The sequence below is a fragment of the Pseudophryne corroboree genome, chromosome 2 (assembly GCF_028390025.1).
Source record: "Pseudophryne corroboree isolate aPseCor3 chromosome 2, aPseCor3.hap2, whole genome shotgun sequence".
NCBI classification, from domain to species: Eukaryota; Metazoa; Chordata; class Amphibia; order Anura; family Myobatrachidae; genus Pseudophryne; species Pseudophryne corroboree.
The window spans coordinates 1,010,507,865-1,010,525,268 of record NC_086445.1 but is presented as its reverse complement, the minus strand read 5'-3'; the positions used below and the strand labels follow the sequence as shown (position 1 = coordinate 1,010,525,268).

At 46.6% G+C, this 17,404-nt stretch overlaps 1 protein-coding gene across 3 annotated transcripts in view; it reads left to right on the top strand.

Annotated features, from left to right (window-relative positions):
• DSCAM (DS cell adhesion molecule) overlaps window positions 1-17,404 on the top strand; it is a 796,975-nt gene that overhangs the window by 705,894 nt on the left and 73,677 nt on the right. For all 3 annotated transcript variants that reach the window (XM_063956595.1, XM_063956594.1, XM_063956596.1), the window contains 2 exons: window positions 10,016-10,192; window positions 17,032-17,062. In XM_063956595.1, coding sequence (XP_063812665.1) covers window positions 10,016-10,192; window positions 17,032-17,062 — 208 coding nt within the window. The remainder of the gene's footprint in view (window positions 1-10,015; window positions 10,193-17,031; window positions 17,063-17,404) is intronic.

The window sequence follows — 17,404 nt, the reverse complement described above, 5'->3', positions numbered from 1 at the left end:
CCCGCCCCCGCATCGGGAAATGCCACGATTCGCGGGTCCGTGGAAAGGGGGCGGGGCTAAAATGACGCGATTTGCGTCATTTTAACCCCTTCTCCACCCGACGGACCCGCGAATGCGAGAGGTTATCTCTCCATCCTGCCCGCATCACTAGGGTGCGAGCAGGATGCGGGAGACATGCCCACTCTTCCGGGGGTGCGGGGGGCTACCCCAAAAAACGGGAGCCTCCCGCAGCTTCCGGGAGAGTAGGTAAGTATGCCCCATAGGTCTCCCACTCCCACATAGCAGTGTCATTACCCCCCTTCACCCACTCCCCATAGGTCTCCCCCCCATAGCAGTGTTATCAACCACCTTCCTCTCCTCATAAGTCCCCCGTTGCCCCATCCATATCTTACCTTTGTGCTGTGATGCTGCAGTGCTGGGGCAGGGTCCTGGCTCCGCAGGCTCAGTGTCTGGCTTCCTCTGCAGCTGCCATCTGTGCTCAGTCACAGGGCAGGCAGAAAGTGAAAGTAAAGTCACTTCCTACCTGTGTGAGCAGAGATCCGGCTCTGTGTGCTGCTGCTGCTGCCTACGTCCTAAAGGGCCCCATACACTAGAATGATAATGCCCGATTTCTCCCCAATTCGGGCCGATATATTGGGTGAAATTGGGCATTTTCGTTGTGCTTTACACCCGATCCGATCCGATGCACGTTCCCGTGAGCATCGGATCGGATCACCCTAGATCCGACATATCACGAGTGCATGTCGGACGCCGCAGGAATGGCTGGGATAGTAAAAGATACATTGTATACAAAAGGACAGCATACGATGTATCTTTTACTATCCTGCCGCCCGCGAGGCTGCCGGGAGGTTGAAGGGAAATCCTAGACGAAATGACGGACCGTCATGTCGTATAAGTGTATGGGACCCTTAACTCTCCTCTCTCCTCCTGGATGGCTGCGATAACAGATCTGGCCCTAGCCTTGGGAACGGATGCCCCTGGGCATTCCAGTTGCCCTCGACATTTGCCTATAATGCCTATTGGCTAAGGCCAGCTCTGGGTGAGAGTGTGTTACTGCCGGTGTCCGTCAGCACCGCACTGCACTAGTGATCAGACTAGTGTCGAGCAGCACCGCACTTGTAATCAGACTCAAAATAAACTACAGCTCCCAGCAGCCCTTGCTGCCAGGAGCTCCCAGCAACAAGGGCTGCTGGGAGCTGTAGTTTATTTTGAGTCTGATTACAAGTGCGGTGCTGCCGGACACTAGTCTGATCACTGGTGCAGTGCAGTGCGGTGCTGACGGACACCGGCGCCGTGCCGGCAGTAACAGACTCTCACCAGGTACAATCTGACAGTACTACTCTTCTACCCTCTGGCCGCGGGTGGCACCGCCAGGCGGCGCCCCCTCCTTGCCTGGCGCCCCTGGCGAGTGCCATCCTGGCCAATGGGTAGATACACCCCTGCATCAGATGTTTTGAGAGCAACCAGAAAGTGGCTATTAGTTTAACAGTTGCACAGTGATAGAATGTCAACCATTGTCACCCAGAAACCCCATGATTGAAGTATCACACACCCTATCTAAACCCCCCGTCCTCCAGGACAAACAAGCAGCTTATGCATGGCTATATGGAATAGCAGCTGTATCCGCATACCAAATTATGTTACAGTGTTTGTCTGGAATACACTGTAGCATAACATTGTATGCAGATACATTTGCTATTACACACAGAATATAGGCATGCTGCATATCATTTTAATTAGCAGGAGCTGCATGTGTGTCCTATTCGTTTCGTTTTGTGTCTAAGATGCATTTTCCCGAGCAAAATGTACACAGACTATTTTGAGAGATCAAAGTATTTTTGTTTATTTCTCTTACGTCCTAGAGGATTCTGGGGACTCCGTAAGGACCATGGGGAATAGACGGGCTCCGCATGAGACATGGGCACTAAGAAAGAACTTTAGGTATGGGTGTGCACTGGCTCTTCCCTCTATGCCCCTCCTCCAGACCTCAGTTAGATACTGTGCCCAGAGGAGACTGGGTGCATTACAGGGAGCTCTCCAGAGCTTCCTGAAAGAAAGTATTTTGTTAGGTTTTTTATTTTCAGGGAGACCTGCTGGCAACAGGCTCCCTGCACCGTGGGACTGAGGAGAGAGAAGCAGACCTACTTAAACGATAGGCTCTGCTTCTTAGGCTACTGGACACCATTAGCTCCAGAGGGAGTCAGAACGCAGGTCTCCCCTAGCGCTTCGTCCCGGAGCCGCGCCGCCCTCCTCCTCGCAGAGCCTGAAGATAGAAGCCGGGTGAGTATAGGAAGACAGAAGACTTCAAAGGCGGCAGAAGACTTCAGAGCTTCACTGAGGTAACGCGCGGCGGTAACGCTGCGCGCCATTGCTCCCTCACAGAACACACACAGCGCACACTGTTGGGTGCAGGGCACGGGGGGGGGGGGGGGGGCCCTGGGCAGTAATGTATACCTCTAAGACTGGCTATACATATATATACACTTTTTTGTGGTATTTACAGTGAATCCCCGCCAGTTGTTTTAAAAGAGCGGGACTGAAGCCCGCCACTGAGGGGGCGGGGCTTCTCCCTCAGCACTCACCAGCGCCATTTTCTCCACAGCACACGCTGAGAAGCTGGCTCCCCGGACTCTCCCCTGCTGATCACCGGTGACAGAGGGTTTTAAAGAAGGGTGGGGGGGCACATAATTTGGCGCAGTACATATATAAAGATGTGCTGTATCTGGGTAATTTTTTCCAGGGTTATTGGCGCTGGGTGTGTGCTGGCATACTCTCTCTCTGTCTCTCCAAAGGGCCTTGTGGGGGAATTGTCTCCAGATTAGAGCTTTCCCTGAGTGTGTGGTGTGTCAGTACGTGCGTGTCGGCATGTCTGAAGCGGAAGGCTCTCCTAGGGATGAGGTGGAGCGCATTAGTGTGGTGTCTCCGTCGGCAACGCCGACACATGACTGGATGGATATGTGGAATATTTTAAATGCAAATGTGAATTTATTGCACAAACGTTCGGACAAAGTAGAGTCCAGGGACGGTACAGGGGGTCATGCCCTGCCTTTCCCTATGTCACAGGGGCCTTCTTGGTCTCAAAAACGCCCGCTTTCTCCGGTAGTCGACACAGATACCGACACGGATTCTGAATCCAGTGTCAATTATGATGATGCGAGGTTGCAGCCAAAATTGGCAAAGAGTATTCATTATATGATTATTGCTATAAAGGATGTGCTGCATATTATAGATGACCCCGCTGTACCTAATCCAAAGATCCACATGTTCAAAGAAAAGAAGCCTGAGATTACTTTTCCACCTTTTTTTGAATTAAATGAGTTATTTGAAAGTGCTTGGGAAACTCCAGACAAGAAACTGCAGATTCCCAAAAGGATTCTTATGGCGTATCCTTTCCCGATAAAGGACAGGATACGGTGGGAATCCTCCCCAAGGGTGGACAAAGCGTTGATGCGCCTTTCCAAAAAGGTGGCGTTGCCGTCTCAGGATACCGCTTCTCTCAGGGATCCTGCTGATCGCAAGCAGGAAACTACCTTGAAGTCGATTTACACACATACCGGTACATTACTCAGGCCGGCAATAGCGTCGGCTTGGGTTTCTAGCGCTGTAATAGCGTGGACCGATACCTTATCTGCTGATATGGATACGATGGATAAGGAAACTATTTTATTGACCCTGGGCCATATTAAGGATGCGGTCCTTTATATGAGGGAGGCTCAGAGGGATGTGGGCATACTGGGGTCCAGAGCGAACGCTATGGCGATTTCTGCCAGGCGAGCACTGTGGACCCGACAGTGGTCGGGTGATGCCGACTCGAAACGGCATATGGAGGTTTTGCCTTACAAGCGTGAGGAATTGTTTGGGGAAGGTCTCGTGGACCTAGTTTCCACGGCTACTGCAGGTAAATCAACCTTTTTACCTTATGTTTCCTCGCAGCCTAAGAAAGCGCCACATTATCAGATGCAGTCCTTTCGGTCGCATAAATCCAAGATAGCTCGGGAATCTTCCTTTCTTGCCAGAGGTAAGGGCAAAGGGAAAAAGCTGCCAGCTACAGCCAGTTTCCAAGAACAAAAGTCCTCCCCGGCTTCTACTAAATCCACCGCATGACGCTGGGGCTCCGCGGGGGGAGTCCGCTCCTGTGGGGGCACGTCTTCGTCTTTTCAGCCAAGTCTGGGTTCACTCTCAGGTGGATCCCTGGGCAATAGACATTGTTTCCCAGGGGTACAAGCTGGAATTCGAAGAGGTGCCTCCTCGCCGGTTTTTCAAATCGGCACTGCTGACTTCTTCCCCAGAGAGGGAGGTAGTTTTGGCAGAAATTCAAAAGTTGTGCCTTCAACAAGTGGTGGTCAAAGTTCCCCTGCTGGGCTATTACTCAACCCTGTTTGTGGTCCCGAAACCGGACGGTTCAGTCAGACCCATTCTGAATTTAAAATCCTTAAACCTATACTTAAAGAGGTTCAAGTTAAAGATGGAATCGCTCAGAGCGGTCATCGCAAGTCTGGAAGGGGGAGATTATATGGTGTCCCTAGACATAAAGGATGCATACCTTCATGTCCCCATATATCAACCTCATCAGGTGTTCCTGAGATTTGTGGTACAGAATTGTCATTACCAATTTCAGACGTTGCCGTTTGGGCTTTCCACGGCCCGAGGATTTTTACCAAATTAATGGCAGAGATGATGGTGCTCCTGCGCAAGCAGGGTGTCACAATTATCCCATACTTGGACGATCTCCTGATAAAAGCGAGATCGAGATAACAGTTGCTGGACAGCGTATCTCTCTCCCTGAGGGTGTTGCAACAACATGGTTGGATTCTCAATCTACCGAAGTCACAGTTAGTTCCAACGACCCGATTGCCTTTCTTAGGCATGATTCTGGACACGGAACAAAAGAGGGTCTTTCTCCCGATGGAAAAGGCCCAGGAACTTCAGAGCTTGGTCAGGGACCTGTTAAAGCCAGACAGGGTGTCGGTACATCACTGCACTCGAGTTCTGGGAAAGATGGTGGCGTCTTACGAGGCTATTCCATTCGGCAGGTTCCATGATCATGTAAACCGCCAAGGCGGCACAAGGAGTAGAGTGGCAATGGCAGAAGCCTCAAAGATTCTTCGATGGGTGGAGAGTCATGTAAGCGCTCTGTCAGCAGTCTTCATTCCGGGAGTGGACAACTGGGAGGCAGACTTCCTAAGCAGACACGATCTGCATCCAGGAGAGTGGGGACTTCATCAGGAAGTCTTCGCAGAGATTGCAAGTCAGTGGGGGCTGCCTCAAATAGACATGATGGCTTCACGCCTCAACAAGAAACTTCCGAGATATTGCGCCAGGTCAAGGGACCCTGAGGCGGTAGCAGTGAACGCCCTGGTGACACCGTGGGTGTTCCAGTCGGTCTATGTGTTTCCTCCTCTTCCTCTCATCTCAAAGATACTGAGAATCATAAGGCGAAGAGGGATTCAGACAATTCTCATTGTTCCAGATTGGCCTCGAAGGGCCTGGTATCCGGATCTGCAGGAAATGCTCACAGAAGATCCGTGGCCTCTTCCTCTCAGGGAAGACCTGTTACAACAAGGGCCCTGTCTGTTCCAGGACTTACCGCGACTGCGTTTGACGGCATGGCGGTTGAACGCAGGATCCTAGCGAAAAAGAGCATTCCGGATGAGGTCATTCCTACTCTGATAAAGGCTAAGAAGGAGGTGACATCAAAACATTATCACCGTATCTGTAGGAAGTATGTATCTTGGTGCGAAGCCAGGACTGCTCCTCCGGAAGAATTCCATCTGGGCCGTTTTCTCCACTTCCTGCAAACGGGAGTGAATTTGGGCCTAAAGTTAGGCTCCATTAAGGTTCAGATTTCGGCCCTATCCATTTTCTTTCACAAGGAATTGGCTTCTCTTCCAGAAGTCCAGACTTTCGTGAAAGGGGTGCTGCATATCCAGCCTCCTTTTGTGCCTCCGGTGGCACCATGGGACCTTAACGTGGTGTTACGGTTTCTTAAGTCTCACTGGTTTGAACCTCTTCAAACTGTTGAATTGAAGTATCTCACTTGGAAAGTGGTCATGTTATTGGCTTTGGCTTCGGCGCGGCGAGTGTCGGAGTTGGCGGCTTTGTCTCACAAAAGTCCTTATCTGATTTTTCATGTAGATAGAGCTGAGTTGCGGACTCGTCCTCAGTTTCTGCCTAAGGTGGTTTCTTCTTTTCATATGAACCAACCTATTGTGGTGCCGGTGGCTACTAGGGACGTGGAGGATTCCGAGTCCCTGGATGTGGTCAGGGCATTGAAAATTTATGTGGCCAGAACGGCTCGGGTTAGGAAAACAGAGGCCCTGTTTATCCTGTATGCAGCCAACAAAGTTGGCACTCCTGCGTCTAAGCAGACTATTGCTCGCTGGATCTGTAACACGATCCAGCAGGCTCATTCTACGGCTGGATTGCCGTTACCGAATTCGGTAAAGGCCCATTCCACTAGGAAGGTGGGCTCTTCTTGGGCGGCTGCCCGAGGCGTCTCGGCTTTACAACATTGCCGAGCGGCGACTTGGTCGGGTTCAAACACTTTTGCAAAATTCTACAAGTTTGATACCCTGGCTGATGAGGACCTCATGTTTGCTCAATCGGTGCTGCAGAGTCATCCGCACTCTCCCGCCCGGTTTGGAGCTTTGGTATAATCCCCATGGTCCTTACGGAGTCCCTAGCATCCTCTAGGACGTAAGAGAAAATAAGATTTTAAACCTACCGGTAAATCTATTTCTCCTAGTCCGTAGATGATGCTGGGCGCCCGTCCCAGTGCGGACAACATCCTGCAAGACTTGTATATAGTTGTTGCTTACATAAGGGTTATGTTTTCAGTTTGGATCAGTTTTGGACTGATACTGGTTTTGTTTCATACTGTTGACTGGTTCGTGTATCCCATGTTATATGGTGTGAATGGTGTGGCTGGTATGAATCTTACCCTTGGATTTCCAAAATCCTTTCCTCGTACTGTCCGTCTCCTCTGAGCACAGTTTCTCTAACTGAGGTCTGGAGGAGGGGCATAGAGGGAGGAGCCAGTGCACACCCATACCTAAAGTTCTTTTTTAGTGCCCATGTCTCCTGCGGAGCCCGTCTATTCCTCGTGGTCCTTACGGAGTCCCCAGCATCCTCTACGGACTAGGAGAAAAAGATTTACCGGTAGGTTTAAAATCTTATTTTTTTATTTAAGGTGAAAAATAATTTTTAAAATTGTAATTTCTTGTTAATGTGCTGCAATTGTGTACTTGTAATTGTTTTTTTCAAAACTGACCATTACAACTCACACACAAAAAAAAAATCTCTATTTATGTCCGACCTGGTAGAGCTGTTTTGTGTGAGATTTCCAAACTCCATTACATCGCCTGATTTGTATGTTTAACATGGGGAAAACATCTGGTTCTGACTTTTTTACCGGGCGTTATTGTTCTGAGTAGAAAACATCCGAGTTTGCATGTACTCAGACGCTATTACATTGGTACAGTCACATGCTGCTTTCTCTTCACCAAATAGTTTTTGAATGTGGCTATAGAAGAGTATTGGAGTAGTTTTGTCAAGTGAGAGCGGCACCTTTAGCTCCACTTTAATATTGGATACATGGAGTATGGAGAAAAGAAAATAATTTACGGGTACCCCGTATGCAGAGTGTAATATTTTCATATAAATATGCTATGCACTACCAATACATTCACCTATAATAGAAGAAATAAAGTCTTTGGACAGTAATGCCTATGGATGACTGAAAAGTTGTCTTTAAAGGAATGGCGGTATATGTCGTACAAAGCTTACCAACTGACCAAATCTATAGTCTCTTATTGATCATTTTGTTTCACAGTTGAACAAAAATACACAATACATAGCCCTGCCCTCACCTGTTGTATGAGTCAACTTTGCTTTGTGCATTAATGTCACCAACGTTCGTTGGCGGTTAGTGAATCTCCAGGATGGATACTATTACATTAAACACATGAGAGTAGATTGCTTTCTTGGAGAGCACATTTACCACAAACTACTGCTGTCCTGTCTTTTCTGGAGTATTATTAGTTCTGGAGAACTATTTTTTGCCTGACATACAACATTTCCCAGACTTTAACTTGTCCACAACTTGCTTTTATCAATATTTGCAAATTAGGCATCACTAATTACAATGAAGATCTCTGCCATACCACTACTGTGTATTCTCTATGCCTCAGCAAGAAAAGCCTCATCTTTACTATATACTGTGTCCTACGACTTAGACATTATACCTGTATAAACAAGCGCTTAAAGTCCAACATGAACTTAGATGGGAGGAAAATATACAGGAGTCTCTTCATCCGTAGGAATTGAACCAATTTTAAAAACATCAGTCTGTGTTACTGTAGGCTCAAGGAAGGTGCTTCTAAGCTGCTCTATTAGCCATATCTTGTTCTATCTACGCGTACATTATCAGAGCATCTCAGACCATTGTTGGTGGGGCTGCCTGGAGCCCAGCACAATGGCCCATGTGTGGTGGGATTGCTCCAATGTCATATGTATCTAGCATGAGGTACTGGTCTCCCTGTACATCCCACTTTACCTCTCCACCAAGAGATCCACGATAGGATGTAGACTTCTTTCCCATCCCCCTTTCCTCTCTTCTTCTCATCTTTCTGCTTGACTAACATTTCCTTCTTCCTTGCCCTCCTATACCAGCGAACTTGATACATGCCAGTAAACTGTTTAATGTCACTAGAATATGCAAATAAGACTTTAATTGAATTTTTTTTTTTTTTTTGTCTGAGTGCTTTGTCACAGTTTTACAATGTTGTCTTATTACAGTTTGGATAAAAGACTGTGGCAATGTTTTGTGGATTCAAGGGGGAGTCTTAGGAGACAAACTGGAGATGGGGCGTCAAGGAGAGGCTGACCTCCATTGTGACATCCAGGCAGCATAAGACATAAGGGCCAGAGGAGAAAGAGTAGAGTTGTGTGTGGTGGACTTTTAGAGACTGGGCTTTTAGCGTCTCTGGAGTGGAGACAATGTCCGTTTTAGACATTTTGAGAATTCAAAGCATTGGGATGTTAATGAGAAGATAGCTGAGAGACAACAGGGCATATGAGAAAGGAGAGAAGAGTGGGGGTTGTGAAAAAAGGATGGTAACTTGGGCATCATAGGGTTTTGTGGTACTGGAGATCAAAGGTAATGAGGAAGAACCTGTACAGTGAGAAGATCAGATGACCAAGGATGAAACCTTGTGGGACAAGGCAGAAATAGAGGAGGGGATTAGTGAGAGACGCATTAACAAGAAATTAGTGAGGGACGCATTAACAAGAAATTAGTGAGGGACGCATTAACAAGAAATTAGTGAGGGACGCATTAACAAGACTGGAGATGAACATGGAGGGAGTGAAAAAGAGAGAGTTTGTGAAGCAGTCAAGATAGGGTTAAGGGAAGGTTATTTGATGGGAGCTGAGAGTATGGTTAAGTACAAGGGGAAGATGCTGTGGAGATGGACAAGTTGGAGAGGTGGGCGAGTTGCAGGCATTGTGCGATAAGAAGTGGAGAAGGTGAGAGGATGGCATAGGTGTGAAAGTCAGTGATGTTGGGTGGATGACGCAGTAATGTGGGTTGTCTAAATACAGAGAGCATTGTTGAGTCCTCTTGTTAGATATTCAAGTTTGCAAGAGGAGGATTTGTTCTTTATAAGAAATATTCAAATTTCTTACCTACATGTTTCCTCCATCCGTATTACTGTGACTCAAGAACTCAGGAGACAAGAGTCAGCATGACTTCTTTACTAAGTGGTTGGCAGGGTCCTTAAAGGTAACAAAAAGCCACTGAAATAAGGTGAGGAGAGCCATCCTTCCCCATAGGCTCTCTACATCAGCCAATAGTTATACACCGTAACTATGCCTACACGTGTGATGTCTACATGTCATTTTGTTACTTTGCTTACCCTGTTTTGTATCTTTGCTCTGTGCGGAGCTGCAGGTATTTGTTTCTACATGCTAATAATAGTAATTCTCCTTTTCTCATCATGGTCTGTCTCTTTTGCAGGTACAATCCCCCCACTCATAAAGTCCATTGTGACCAGCGAGGAGGGACTGTCCACCAACAAGGGGATTAAAATGCTGGTGACAATTTCCTGCATCTTGATTGGCGTCCTCCTCCTGTTTGCTTTGCTGTTGATTGTCAGGCGCAGGAGGCGAGAGCAGAGGCTGAAGAGGCTGAGAGGTAATCACGGTCCCTGTCACTATGTAACATGTGCTCTGACTAGATAAGGACGTCAGGCTTTTTATGTCCAGCATTTTATACTCCAGCGTTTCAGCCAGGGCTCTCTGTTGAGGACACCTGTGCACCTATTTAGCTGGACATGTCTGCAAATGACGGAACACTTAATGGAACATCATTTTTTTATATCAAACTCTAATGATTATAGTCCCGATGTAACATGTGCAGAGAGAGTTAGATTTGGGTGGGGTGTGTTCAAACGGAAATCTAAATTGTAGTGTAAAAATAAAGCAGCCAGTGTTTACCCTGCACAGAGACAATATAACCCACCCAAATCTAACTCTCTCTGCACATGTTACATCTGCCCCACCTGCAGTGCAGCAATCAACCTTGAATTAGGCCCATAGTCGGTTATCCCTTTAACTGTATATAACAATTACTTTGCTTAATAAGTAGGCTATGTTCTGTCAGCAATGTATTTTAAAATAAGATGTTATATAGATTTAATACAGATTACAATTCCATACAGTGACACCGATTTAACAGCCTATTAATCACAATAAGATCATGAGTGACTAAATTGTGAGATTAAGAGACTTTGGGTTTCCTACACTTACTTTGTCATGTTGGAGTCATCATCAACATAATTTACACGAGTCTCCCAAAAATTACAACCAAGCCATGAAGAATGTTGTTGGAAAATAAAAGTGCAAGATAAAAATGTTAAAAAGGAATGTCTCTAAAAAAAAATTCTGCAGAGTTGTTAGGAAACCAGAAAAGTTAGCAATTGGGCAAAATCATGCTGCACTGCAGGTGGGGCAAATGTAACGTGCAGAGAGATTTAGATTTAGGTGGGTTATATTGTTTGTGTGCAGGGTAAATAGTGGCTGCTTTATTTTTACACTGCAATTTAGATTTCAGTTTGAACACATCCCACCTGCAGTACAACATGGTTTTGCCCAATTGATAACTTTTTTTGGGTTTACAAACCCCCTATATCGATATGTATGTGCGTTTGTGTTGTGTACTGCGTTATTGGCAGGAGAACGCTCTCTTCAGAGGTTACACGGGGTAATACTGCTACAGACTGTTTATTTCCATTGTGCAAGCAGAATATTATCGATCAGACGTGTTTTTGCTGAGATTGTCCATAATGCAGGATGTGTGCGATTTCTGAGCTACAGACTCACCCGTCCAGTGTTACTTAGATTACTGAGCATTGCCTTGCTTTGTGTTAAGCGTGAGGGGATTTAATTATGCAGCTTACTGTATAAAGGTAAAAGTGTCACCGTACACCGCACAAGGGCACCGCTGGCAGGGGAAAGTTTTAAGGTGTCTTATGGAGCTCTGCGTCTACATCTATTATTCAATCTTGTAAAATGAGCCTACTGCACCTATTATCCAGTGTCTCTTTAAACTTTGTATCTGTCTAAGAGCTAATGGGCATTTTGTGCCTAATCACGCTTCTGAGTTGAATTATATCCAGGAATGGTAACCTTGATTTATACAGTCCATGATCCAACGTTCCACAGTAGTAGTAAATCACTGGGGGCTCCTGTGTTCTGGAAACTAATTTCTATACGTTTATCAGAAGAAGTTGTTGTTGTTTTTTAGAATTTAATTTCTTATATTATTACTTTGATCATATATAGTTTTGTGACTTGAACGTGACTTTTGCCAACCCTATATTTAGCAGTATTTATTTATAGATCCTTCCAAATAAACCCATCCTAAATCCTACCCCCACCCCCTGATCTGACTCTACACACAAACACTTTTCCTAATACAAACTCTACCTCTTGGATACAACACTGCAGGTGGGCACAGAACTACCCATAATGATATCTAGCGCAGCACTTCTCAAACTGTGTCGTGACATCTTATACCCCTTTCAGACCTATAAACTGCTTGAACCCAGGTTTTTCCACCCAGGTGCAACCCAAGTTTTTTAGACCCAAGTGCAACCCGAGGTTTAGACCCAAGTGCAACCCGACAGATCCCCTTTCACACTAGTCCTCAGACCACTTGATGAAGCAGCTGGACCAGTTTGAATGGGTATGTCTTCTATGGTACTTGCTGGATGAAGGTCTCCATAGCATCTTCTGGGGACTAAAAAAAAACAAATTCTACATATCTTGCGCTTGATTTGTAGGATCACGAAGTTGCAGGGATTCAGGTCTGGACTGTACGGTGGACAACTAAGCTCCTGGATGCGTTCATTGGCCAGAAAATCAACCACTTTCCTTGACCTGTGGTCAGGTGCATTGTCGTGATGGAGAAGGGCACCACGACTCCAAGTTCTTGGACAGTGCACTTGAGCAGGCATCGGGTAACGTACCACTCCCCAGTGACTGTGCACTGCTGCACGCAAAGTACAGTAGCTACAGGACCAGTCTTGGCCACAAAAACAGCCTCGATCTGCTTGGCCACACTGCGCTCACGTCAGAACCTTTGTGGCGGTGCACCTCCAACTGAGGTCCACTGGACCGACTCTTGTTTAGTCTCAGGGTCGAAACTGTAGATCCAGGATTCATTGACACTGATGATCTCCCAGACAGAATTTGAGCGACTGCCATCAAACCCGGCAACACCAAGTCACCTAAGCCGCCTCCTGCTTTTGAGTCAGCTGATGGGGGCACCCAGCGTGCAGGATCCATTGGCTTAATACATGAAGTATTAAGCCAATGGATCCTGATGAGATGCCTACCTCATTCTCTAACTGGGCCACGTTCATCCTGGTGTCCACCTCAACTGTGGACCGCAAGGCAGCATTGTCCTGTCCTCTGTGATGGCTGATGCAGGTCACCCGCAGCACTGATCGTCTTCCAGGGACCGTACTCTGCGCTGATATTCTGCAAACCACTCAAACACAGTGGTTTGGGACTGTGCTTCCTCCCCAAAAGCAGCTCGTAGTTGGTCAATAGTCTCTTGCTCTGGTAGACCACTCTTGTAGTCATAGAAGATCATGGCTGTCCAGTGGCCTCTGATGAGCTCCATAACGTGTTTGTAAAGGAAGTGAACACGCTGACTTCTCAGTGTGCAGTGCCTCTATATATGGCTCTGCGCCTTAGACATTTCACAAGAACTTTAGTCAGTTCACAACCAGACAGTCATATTGGTCTACTCTACCTACAGTATGCACTCCATATCCAGAAAGATTTTGCACACCGTGTGTGTGTGTGTGTGTGTGTGTGTGTGTGTGTGTGTGTGTGTGTGTGTGTGTAGATAGATAGGGGTGTGGTTCGTTTTATCGACAGTATCTAGGTCGACAATGTTTAGGTCGACCACTATAGGTCGACAGTCACTAGGTCGACATGGATGGAAGGTCGACAGGGTTTCTAGGTCGACATGTGCTAGGTCGACAGGTCTAAAGGTCGACATGAGGATTTTTTTTTTTTTTTGGGTGTCGTTTTCTTCGTAAAGTGACCGGGATCCCAAATTAGTGCACCGCGTCCCCTCGCATGGCTCGCTTCGCTCGCCATGCTTCGGGCATGGTGCCTTCGCTCCGCTACCGCTTCGCTCGGCACACTTTACCGTTCCAACAGTAGTCCACGTGGATCGTTAAGTATGAAAAAATCCCCAAAAAAAAAAATGCGAAAAACTCATGTCGACCTTTAGACCTGTCGACCTATAAACCCTGTCGACCTTCCATCCATGTCGACCTAGTGACTGTCGATCTTTGTCGACCTAGACACTGTCGATCTTCAGACCGGATCCCGATAGATAGATAGATAGATAGATAGATAGATAGATAGACTGATTTGTACAGATGAAATGGTTATAGCCTTTATGGCAACTGAAACATAATTGAGTCTTTAAAGCGAGGAAGATAATTTCTCACTTGTATAAAGGAATAAAGTGACTGCATTATGTAATGTACTAGAAAGAAGATTTTATTTTGCTGCAGGGCAAATAGTTCGAGACAAGCGACTAAATATTTCCAAAGCATTAACTTACCTGACAATAGCCTGCATTATGTCTGCATACAATCCAGGTATTGTCTGGCAGGAATAAGTGCAATATGCTGGCATAACTTGCATTTAGTGGTGCCAAGATTACCATTACCAGTTTTCATTTACTGTTCACACACATACCGTTTATGAGCTTGTTTTCTATGGAGGAAATTTTCCAACGCATGCTGTACATACGTTTGTGAGCTATCTGAGTAGAACACCTGCAGCCCTAATACAGTACACCTGTACAGTACTTCATGAGGCAGACATTTTGCAGTCTGAAACAGTACTCCAGGTAATGCTGTTTACTAATTCACTAGGTCCAGTCACCTCACTGGTGTACAGCACCCCATGAGGCAGACATTTTGTAGTCAGAGCCAATTAGTTCAGACTACAGAATGTCTGCCTCATGAGGTACTGTATATTAGTGAGGTGACTGGACTCTAGTGAATTAGTAGACAGCATTACCTTGAGTATTGGTTCAGACTACAAAATGTCTGCCTCATGCGGTACATCAGTGAGGTGACTACACCCTAGTGAATTAGTAGACTGCATTGCCTGGAACATTGGTTCAGACTACAAAATGTCTGCCTCATGAAGGAACAGTAAGGGCGGGATTTACTAAAGGGAAAATGCGGTAAAACCCCCGTTTTACCGCATTTTTCATATGTACTAACTCCCGACCGCCGCGTTTTCGCCTCATAGGGTATCGCCATCTTTTTATGGCGATACCCTATAGAAGCCTATGGGATTCTTGCCGCCGCCGCCTCACGCCGCATCCCGCTGCCGCTCACGACGACTCCCCCTTCCCCCGGCATACCTGAGCTGCTGCTGGTGCGGCCCCCCTCCTCCTTCTCCCCCGCATCACAGCCTTGTCTCCTTCCTGCTGCAGGGGGGAGGAGGAGGAGCCCGGGGATTCCATGCACACGTCACCTCCCGAGTCTGGGAGGTGACTGAGACCCCCGCAGACCCCGGCAGACATCATCGCGGGGGGCCTCCTATACCGCATTGCGATACTAATCGCATATGTTAGTACATATGCGATTAGTATCGCTGCGGTAGGCGGCGAGAGGCGGCGATGGCTTATAGTAAATCCCACCCTAAGTGAGGTGACTGGACCCTAGTAAATTAATTGTCCGCATTGCCTGGAACATTGGTTCAGACTACAAAATGTCTGCCTCATGAGGTACATCAGTGAGGTGACTGGACCCTAGTGAGTTAATAGACAGCAGTGCCTTGAATATTGGTTTAGCCCACAAAAATGACATTCTGGGGCTGCTGTGTGACTTGTATGCCCCATAGATTCCAGGTCTGCAGTGATGTCACTGTCACGTGCCCAGATTATTCCTGCCATCATCCACTGCACACATACAAAGACCCCTCAGGGAGAGCGCTTTACACCCAAACAGCCTGGAAACTGATTAATAGGGGAAAACGCTTACTAAAGGAGTTTTGAGAAAAGGAGGTAAATGGGACAAATGCTATATAAAGAATGCAGAGTATAGCTATGTAACAAAGCTGCCCTGCGGCAAGTCAATGAGGAGCTAAATAGGTCTTCCATATTTATGGATTAGGTGAGTCAGAGTTCCCTGCCAGATGATATTACAGTCGCCATACTCCACCGTATCACCCCTGTACACATCTGCTGTGAGTACTGCAGAGCTTCGCATGGAGTGTAAGACAGAAACGACAGCAACCTCTAGGCCCTGTGCAAGCAGCCGGGAACTGCAGTGACCACTGAAGAAGAAGAGATGGACATAGCGCTGATGTATAAATTCATTATCAAACTATGAATGAGAACCACTAAAGACCTGGAAATAATTCTATGGGGCATATACATCAGTTATCGGGTCTAGGACCTGATAATTGTCACTTCTTTTCGCTGGTATTTGCTGCAATAAGAAATTATTATTTGTCGTAACACATGCAGAGAGAGGGGCACGGATAGGAGACGGCCCCTGTGATGTGTTAGAACTAGAAGGGAAGTGATAGCGGTCACTTCCCATCTGTTTCGTGCATCCGCAGCTCTACTTCGCCTGCAAGGTCAACTGACCACGAAGTGCAACGGCCGTTGCCGGTAATGTTTGTTGACTGTAAATCATAGGATATTGCTGCAGGCGCCATCTTCAGATGGTGTTAGCTGCCGAGGGACAAACTGCTGTTGGAAAATGAGGGACTGCGGCAGATATGGAGATACATTGGGGTGTTTCGCAATGTCATGGGTGCGCGTGGCAGGAGAGAATTTTTTTTTATTTTTATGTATTTAGGAAGACAGTGGAGCTTATAGTAGACACACCCATATGACATTGGCCACACCCCCGCAACACTGGTCCACAGTCAACTGGCTCGGGCCACACCCACACAGCATTGGTCACACCCACATGGCTCAGGCCACACGCACACAGCACTGATCACACCTCCTCCCTGTCTCGGTATAGGCCCTTCACAATTTCACACCCAGGCCCAATTGGCCCTTAATCCGGCCCTGGTAATGGTCACGTGATCGTTTAGGGGCAGAGGGCTGAAAGCTGTCTGACTTCCTAAAGTATGATGATGTCACAGGATGTTTCTCAGGTGCACTGTTATTGTACATGGGATGTTCACAATCCTTAATAGGCATTACAAGGTGACTGCAGAAGACACGATCTAGCTGTAACCCAGTAAATGTAACAAGTTTAGTTTATATGGTACGTGGTCTGTTTCGATATCTGTTTGCTATCTATCAAAACCTCCTGCTATGAGGCATAACCTGAGGTTGTGTCCTCTGCTATAAAATGCACAACCATGTACAGTGGTTTAAGCAATTACAATGGAAGACTGAAACACCTGTGTTATATTTGAGTATTTTTATTGTAGTGTTTTACAATTTCTTGTTTGTCTGTTTTTCAGATGCAAAAAGTTTGGCGGAAATGCTTATGAGGTAATAAGATCTATGTTATATTGCAACCTGTCCTTAGATGTTATTTCTTTATATTTTTGTCCTCGTTTCCTTCAATAAAACATGTTGTAACAAGTGCACGTTTCCTTGCAGTTAGACGCTGTGAAATTTTAAATGGCTTGTTAAATTGATTCCACTTCCCCTGCGGCAAGTCAAGGCGATACGGCTAGCTAAAGCATCATGTAGATCTGACCTCATTCGTGTAACTATTGTCAATTATTTGAATCCATTGTATGAATTTCTCTGACATGTAAGGCACATAATCTGGAAGGTATAGCGCGTACTTGTCAGCTCTGCTGCGGTGATCCTCATTAGCCAGTATTA